The sequence below is a fragment of the Neoarius graeffei genome, chromosome 7 (assembly GCF_027579695.1).
Source record: "Neoarius graeffei isolate fNeoGra1 chromosome 7, fNeoGra1.pri, whole genome shotgun sequence".
NCBI classification, from domain to species: Eukaryota; Metazoa; Chordata; class Actinopteri; order Siluriformes; family Ariidae; genus Neoarius; species Neoarius graeffei.
This window is the reverse complement of record NC_083575.1, coordinates 72,850,804-72,859,523: the sequence shown is the minus strand read 5'-3', so window position 1 is coordinate 72,859,523 and position 8,720 is coordinate 72,850,804. Positions and strand designations below refer to the sequence as shown.

The window sequence follows — 8,720 nt, the reverse complement described above, 5'->3', positions numbered from 1 at the left end:
TTGGTGCTGTGGCTTGTTGTCACCGACAACGCCAACAGATACTGGCAAGAGCGTATAGATGAGGCGAGGCGCATAAGGCTTCAGAAATTCTCGTAATTCGTAATTCTCCTTCTTCTGGGTTTACGGTGTTTACAGATCCCAGCGTGCTCGCGGGGCGTGTGTGGGCATGTGAGGACACTCCTCCTCACCAATCAGTGCACAGGGGAGTGTCTCCTCACGCCCCCAGCCCCACTCGGCTCGGTTGGGCTCACTTCAGCCCCACTCCAAAACCGTGCGAGTTTTGGGTGCTGAGTAGGGCTGAAGCGAGCTGAGTCGTGCTGCTCTGAGGTCGCCGAAACGCGAGCTGTGTCGGGCTGAAGTGAGCTGAAAAAGGGTAGTGGAAAAGGGCCATATGGGCATTTTCACATGCACTATTATTTTTGGCTTCAAGGGCTTTACATCAGTATTTTAGTATGTTGAGTGTAAAAGGTTGCAAACATATATGAAAGCCCATCCCAGCTACCATAATAATTGACTGTCGCCTCACAGCAAGAAGGTTCTGGGTTTGAGCCCAGCAGCTGACAAGGGCCTTTCTGTGTGGAGTTTACATGTTCTTCCCGTGTCTGCATGGGTTTCCTCCGGGTGCTTTGGTTTCCCCCACAGTCCAAAGACATGCAGGTTAGATTAATTGGTGGCTCTAAATTGACCGTGAGTGTGAATGGTTGTTTGTCTCTATTGCCGCTTTTCCACTACAAACGCGGCTGAGTCGGGCTGAGCCGTGCCGTGCTGAGTCGGGCTGAGCGGGGCTGTTGGAGTTGCATTTCGACTACAACCGCGCTGAACCGTGCTGGCTGGAAGTGGGTGGACACATTGGGTGGAGTTAGCGAAAGTGGGTGGACGTCAGGTGATGTCGTTAAGCAGCGCAAACAGTGACATCAGTGAGCTTTTAAGCGGTAGTCTCACGACCCGAATAGTAAACAATAAACATGGAGGACATGGAGTCGTTAGTGTTGCTGGTCTTGGTGCTGTGGCTTGTTGTCACCGACAATGCGGACAGATACTGGCAAGAGCGTATAGATGAGGCGAGGCGCATAAGGCTTCAGAAATTCTCGTAATTCGTAATTATTCTCCTTCCGGGTTTGCGGTGTTTACAGATCCCAGCGCGCTCGCGGGGCGTGTGTGGGCATGTGAGGACACTCCTCCTCACCAATCAGTGCACAGGGGAGTGTCTGCTCACGCCCCCAGCCTCACTCGGCACGGCTTGGCTCGCTTCAGCCCCACTCCAAAACGGTGCGAGTTTTAGGGGCTAAGCAGGGCTGAAACGAGCTGAGTCGTGCTGGTTTTTGGTAGTCGAAACGCGAGCCGTGTCGGGCTGAAGTGAGCTGAAGCGAGCTGAAGTGAGCTGAAAAAGGGTAGTGGAAAAGGGCCATATGTGTCAGCCCTGCAATGATCTGGTGACTTGTCCAGGGTGTACCCCGCCTCTCGCCCATAGTCAGCTGGGATAGGCTCCAGCTTGCCTGCGACCCTGTACAGGATAAGTGGTTATGGGATAATGGATGGATAATTTGATTAGACAAGCAGAGTTCCAAAAGTGCTGACATTTATTATAATATAACAGCCCTGTTACATTTCACTGTTTGTATCCCTTCACTTTCTGTGTTTGTGACATAAACTTCAAATTCTAGCAACAGTTCATGACATTGTTACACTTATTACAAGCTGTCAGATTTCTAAAGCAAGTGAGCAGCAATATCACGTGACCACCATGGGGCGTGTTTGATCTACTTTTAACCAAAATAAGTCGGCGTGGGCAAACATGGCGGACTCGGCTCTTTTGCCAGTTAAAAGCCAGTGAAAAAGAAAAGGAAAGCCTGCCTAGTGAGTGCAACTGCAAGCTAGAGCGAGGTTAGATGACGTCATTTTCCTGGACACATAACTAAACCGTTCTCACTAGCGCTTAGCTATCTTAGCTTTAGAAAGCATGGGTTCAACTCCATGGTAGCGAGTATGGAGTTATACACCTAATGTTTTGATCTGACAGAGAAAGAAACAAGAACACAAAAGCAGTAACTGAGAAAAGATATATTCATATTTTGTTTCACAAATCTGTTTGCGAATATCAACCACAAATTACATCCCTGTGAGTCAAAACTCTCCAAGGTCAATGCAGAGTCACGATGTTTTCCGCATCATCTTGGTGTGACCCAGTTCCATAATTATGCTAATTAGTTAAAGCTCTTCACATTCGGCTGTTTCCACAGGACCATAGTGTTTACCTCAAGAGGGAGGAAAACGGTCCCAAAACGGAGGAAAGCGACCCTCAGTACATCAAAATAATCACATCTCGTCCGCATGATATTATTCTTGCGGGACATAGGAAAATACAACGCACAGTAAAAAAAATAGGTACCCTATGGGTACATGTGGCTACTGCTTATAAATAAAATTGTTTTCTGATACCATGTCCATACAGTAAACATAGCATATATATTTACTCTATGAGACAGTAGCCACAAAAAATGAAGCGTAATCCAAAAATGAACAATTTAACAATCACAGAAGTAAAATATACCAAGTGTCTGTACTTTATATTATTCTACTCTTACGTCTTACAGTTTTCAAAACTGAAACCTCCGAACCAAGGCTGACATACACACGCTGTCACCATGAACTATTTAACAATCACAGAAGTAAAATATACCAAGTGTCTGTACTTTATATTATTCTACTCTTACGTCTTACAGTTTTCAAAACTGAAACCTCCAAACCAAGGCTGACATACACCACTCTGTCACTTATTTCCCGGAAAAGGCCTGGTGCTAGAGCTCAGTGGTCTCAATACTCTTTTTGATAACTTCCCAGTAACAAATTGGAAGTGCATCACATCGACATCACACATGGGACCACTAGCCGAAGAAGGCAAGGAAAGGGGGACAACTTGGAGTATATTTTAAAATACGATCGCACTTTCCCTCGGTAATAAGCATAAACACGTCTGAAAGCGATTTCTTTAGTCCATTTTATTTTGAACGGTGAACCGAATTGTATACACTCACCGGCCATTTTAATTGGAACACATGTATGCGCAGTGCGCAATTGTTACACTAATTCTTACATTCTTACAACACAATGATATAGTGGTCTCTGCCTCTATATGAAGCAGTAGCCACAAAAATTGAAAATTTCAGATGACTTTGCAGTCGGTGCCTTTAAACGTTCAATAATTACTATGAATTTGTTACTGCAGTAAAACTAATCAGAAAATTATAAGCAGTATCATGAAGCCATGCTATACTAATTCACTAGCAGAGAATTTTGGGATTTCATTTTGTACCTCATCACACAAACCAAGACATCTCTCTTCTTTCATGTACACATGTGTAGGGATCAGTCGCTTGCAGAGGTGGGAGAGAGCAGCCCTACATGGCCTGAACCCCCCACAGGAGATTAAAGACATACTGCTGAAGGAGACTACAGACCCAGACTACACACACAGGTGTGTACAACAATCACTAACTACGATTCATTTCACATGATGACATGTCGAAATGCACACACACACACACGGTCATAACACACTGATAAGTCCAGATTTAAACATAGCCTCATGTTTGATATTTTTTTTTGTTTCAGTCTCTGGTATGACTATCCCTTTTGAAGAAACATGGGTGAAGAAGATGAGACAGCAGTGAGAGAATGGATTGTCATGGTTATCATCATTGTTCATGTTTGAATGTTGCTGGGGGGGGGTTTGTGCTTACTAATTTTTACACTACATTTTTATAAAGTGGAGTTTTATTCAATGCTGCTTTGTCTTTACTTTAATAACCTTATAATAATAATAATAATAATAATAATTAGTTCAATTTATATAGTGCCTTTCTCACACCCAAGGTCGATTTACAATTAAGGGGGGAAAAAAATAGTAATAATGGCGGCACAGTGGTGTAGTGTCGCTTAACAGCAAGAAGGTCCTGGGTTCGAGCCCAGCGGCTGACGAGGGCCTTTCTGTGTGGAGTTTGCATGCTGTCCCATGTCTGCATGGGTTTCCTCTGGATGCTCCGGTTTCCCCCACAGTCCAAAGACATGCAGGTTAGGTTAATCGGTGGCTCTAAATTGACTGTAACTGTGAATCGTTGTTTGTCTCTATGTGTCAGCCCTGTGATGACCTGGCGACTTGTCCAGGGTGTACCCCGCCTCTCACCCGTAGTCAGCTGGGATAGGCTCCTGCGACCCTGTACAGGATAAGCGGCTGCAGATAATGGATGGATGAAAAATAGTAATAGTGTCTAATAGTCATGTGACAAAGTCAGTCATGTATTTTATTGCTATTTAGCCTGTAGTTGAAAAAGATGTGTATTTACATGCATACAACTAAGAAAAAATGAACTCAGATGCACACATGCATACAACTAAGAAAAAATGAACCACATGCACAACCACACATTACTCAAAAATACATACACACAACCACACAATTATTTATATATATATATATATATATATATATATATATATATATATATATATAAACACACACACATGTACTCTATATACTCAAGGTTCTAACTAGGCCTTTTCAGCGTATCGGGCTGATACACACTTTTTCCTTACTACTACGCCCACAATATTGCTGACACGGCTGTAAAAGTTGCCGCTACACTAATAAAAAGACTTATCAAGCTTGAAAATATGGTAATCCAGTCACTGGGGGTGCATAAGCGTACTCTTGGTGCCGGTCCCATAAATTGGAGAGGGTTGCGTCAGGAAGGGCATCTGGCATAAAACTGTGCCAAATCTAATATGCGGATTGAAAAGATAGCAAAACAGAATACATGTGCATCAGTGATAATGGGGATGAGAGTGTAGTGTAGATGCAAGGAGTCAACATAAAGAAAGTTGGTGAATTCAAGTACCTGGGGTCAACTGTGCAGGAAAATGGGGGCTGTGATAGTGAGGTGAGAAAGAGAGTGCGGGCAGGGTGGAGCAGTTGGAGAAGGATTTCGGGAGTCATTTGTGATAGGAAAGTCCCAGCAAAAGTGAAAGGTAAGATGTATAAGACAGTAGTGAGACCAGCTGTGATGTATGGATTGGAGACCGTACCCTTAACGAAGAGACAGGAGGCAAAGTTGGAGGTGGTGGAGTTGAGGATGTTAAGGTTTGCGATGGGAGTGACAAGGTTGGACAGGATAAGGAACGAGCACATCAGAGGGACAGCACATGTGGAGAGCTTGGGAATTAAGCTAAGAGAGATGAGACTGAGATGGTATGGGCACATCCTGAGAAGAGATGTTGAAAGGAGAATGTTGAAGATGGAGCTGCCAGGCACACGAAAACGAGGAAGGTCAAAGAGGAGATACATGCAGGGGCGTAGCTAGGATTTTTCAAAGGGGGGGAAACACTGACTGGCAACCTGAGTACATTATGTAACAAAAAATAATTACCATTGCTAGTTTTAGGTAGCTTAGAAACTGGCTCTTCCATTATTGCTGTTTCTTCCACGTTTTCTTGATGTTGTGTTCTAGAAACGGCAATAAAACTTAGCTTCGAAGCCACAAAATGCAATTTTGATGGAAAAAATATATAATAAATTGCTTACCTCTCTTCACATCGAAAGAAGGAGGAAGGTTTTGCTTGTTCTGACATGGCGAATTATTAACATGAGGAAATACTCGTAATTCGCAACTAAAAAGACTGCAGCTACACTGGCAGCTTGACCATGCTTTCTAGTGCGATCGTGTTCTGCTTCGCAGAACTGTTTCAGTCCTGAGCACCTTGGCCTGTGCACCTGAAGGCGCGCCTGTTGAGCTCCAGCACATGCACTGTTAACAAAGAACACCTGTCTTTAATCAATGAACTATGTTTGGGCTATTTAAGGACTGCGCCCATGCAAGGACGATGCGAAGTATTACGCCGTGTCTAGTGTGTCTTACTGAGCCTTGTTTCCTGTCCTTGTTGACCTCCTGGTTTTTCGACTCCTGTTTCTTGTCCCTTGATCTTGTATAGTTTTGCCTCTGATATTCTGTCCGCACCTTGATTGGCCTCCTGCCTGTTTCCTCGATTACGACTTTGCCTGCTGTTTCGGACTGTTTGCCTGTTATCACACTGTGTATTATTTAATATCTGCACTTACATCCGCCTCTCACGGTGGTGTAGTGGTTAGTGCTGTCGCCTCACAGCAAGAAGGTCCTGGGTTCGAGCCCCGGGGCCGGCGAGGGCCTTTCTGTGCGGAGTTTGCATGTTCTCCCCGTGTCCGCGTGGGTTTCCTCCGGGTGCTCCGGTTTCCCCCACAGTCCAAAGACATGCAGGTTAGGTTAACTGGTGACTCTAAATTGACCGTAGGTGTGAATGTGAGTGTGAATGGTTGTCTGTGTCTATGTGTCAGCCCTGTGATGACCTGGCGACTTGTCCAGGGTGTACCCCGCCTTTCGCCCGTAGTCAGCTGGGATAGGCTCCAGCTTGCCTGCGACCCTGTAGAAGGATAAAGCGGCTAGAGATAATGAGATGAGATGAGATGAGACATCCGCCTCTCCCGCACACACTCTGACAAACTGGGTTTTCGCGCCCAAACCACAGGAAGGCTCTGGCTGAGGTGACAATCTATTTTTTTTTTTTTTAAATGTTAGAAAAATTACAGTGGGTGTTTTTCTAATATTCTTATGCGGCTACTGAAAACATGTATGGTCCGACAAAGGGGGGGTCATGGGCACCCCCCAGCTACGCCCCTGACAAGGATGTGGTGAGAGAGGACATGAAAATGGCGGGCGTGGTAGAGAAGGATGTGGAAGATCCACTGTGGTGACCCCAATCAAGAGCAGCCAAAAGAAGAAGAAACAGCTTGAAAATGTGGTCTTTTGTTTAGTTTTTGGGCGGCACGGTGGTGTAGTGGTTAGCGCTGTCGCCTCACAGCAAGAAGGTCCTGGGTTCGAGCCCCGGGGCCGGCGAGGGCCTTTCTGTGCGGAGTTTGCATGTTCTCCCCGTGTCCACGTGGGTTTTCTCCGGGTGCTCCGGTTTCCCCCACAGTCCAAAGACATGCAGGTTAGGTTAACTGGTGACTCTAAATTGACCGTAGGTGTGAATGTGAGTGTGAATGGTTGTCTGTGTCTATGTGTCAGCCCTGTGATGACCTGGCGACTTGTCCAGGGTGTACCCCGCCTTTCGCCCGTAGTCAGCTGGGATAGGCTCCAGCTTGCCTGCGACCCTGTAGAAGGATAAAGCGGCTACAGATAATGTGATGTGTGATGTGATGTTTAGTTTTTGTGGCTACTGCCTCATAGAGGCGAAGCGAGGCAGGAGCCACTATGTCATCGTGTTGTAAGAATGAATGTAACAATAGCACACTGCGCATGCGCATAAGCATTACAATCACCAGAACGGCGAATCGTGATCTCGCGATACGAACAGCTGATCTCGCGATATCAAAGGTACACAAGAACGAGTGTCACCGTGTTGTAACAATGGAAGATTGAGTGTAAAAGTGTAACTTCGTATCCAATCAGCACTTATCCTGATCAAGTTCGATTACCCGTTCTACTTCTTGATAAACTTCGGAACAAATCGTTCTGAAACGAAATAAGAGAAACCTCGTTATAACTTGGTAGTATCGGAAGATAACCGGCAGATAAAAAGATAAACGAAATTCACCTCGTGGTTCGCCAAAACTACTGATCCGATATCGAGTAAGTGGTGTTTATTTTAAGAAAATTTACCTTTTGATTATCACAGCTTTTGTTTGGTCCTTCTGAAAGGTCAAAGGTTTTTTGAGCTTTTTGGCAGATATACTGAGAAGCCGCCATCAAACTTCTGCTATTCGTGTTAATTTTTTAATTTTATTTTTTTATTTTAGAGTCTTTACACTACACTTGTGAAACAAAATGTGCTCATTAGTACTAAATAATACTTCTAAGACAACTCATGAACAAGTGCTTTCTTACTATTTTGAAAATAGATCTAGTTCACAGCACTGTCTTTTGAACAAAACACAGTAAACAAAACTGGTAACCAAAACACTCCAAACCCTGATGCTGCTCACAGCTTGGTGATGCTTGCAATAGATGAGGCGAGTATCATTGATAACATGTATATATGCTATGTTTACTATATGGACATGGGATCAGAAAACTACTTTATTTATAGCGTATAAATATAGGCAGAGACTGTGGATACATAAAGAAACCCATCGAGTTGTTTTCTGATGGTTTTGGTCCTGTGCATGCCTCCACTATACCAGTGTTAGTAATTACCAGTCATACACACCGCCTAGTGGCCAGTGTTAGTAATTACTAGTCATACACTCCGCCTAGTGGCCAGTGTTAGTAATTACTAGTCATACACTCCGCCTAGTGGCCAGTGTTAGTAATTACCAGTCATACACACCGCCTAGTGGCCAGTGTTAGTATTTACCAGTCATACACCGCTTAGCGGCCAGTGTTAGTAATTACCAGTCATACACACCGCCTAGTGGCCAGTGTTAGTATTTACCAGTCATACACCGCTTAGCGGCCAGTGATAGTAATTACCGGTCATACACACTGCCTAGCGGCCAGTGTTAGTAATTACCAGTCATACACACCGCCTAGTGGCCAGTGTTAGTAATTACCAGTCATACACACTGCCTAGTGGCCAGTGTTAGTAATTACCGGTCATACACACTGCCTAGCGGCCAGTGTTAGTAATTACCAGTCATACACACCGCCTAGTGGCCAGTGTTAGTAATTACCAGTCATACACACCGCCTAGTG

General features: G+C 44.6%; 1 protein-coding gene across 2 annotated transcripts in view; it reads left to right on the top strand.

Annotated features, from left to right (window-relative positions):
• pold4 (DNA polymerase delta 4, accessory subunit) overlaps positions 1-3,782 on the top strand; it is a 4,792-nt gene extending 1,010 nt beyond the window's left edge. For both annotated transcript variants that reach the window (XM_060924843.1, XM_060924842.1), the window contains exons 4-5: positions 3,364-3,475; positions 3,613-3,782. In XM_060924843.1, the coding sequence (XP_060780826.1) occupies positions 3,364-3,475; positions 3,613-3,637 (137 nt within the window). In that variant the 3' untranslated portion in view covers positions 3,638-3,782. The remainder of the gene's footprint in view (positions 1-3,363; positions 3,476-3,612) is intronic.
• The last annotated feature ends 4,938 nt before the right edge of the window (positions 3,783-8,720 follow it).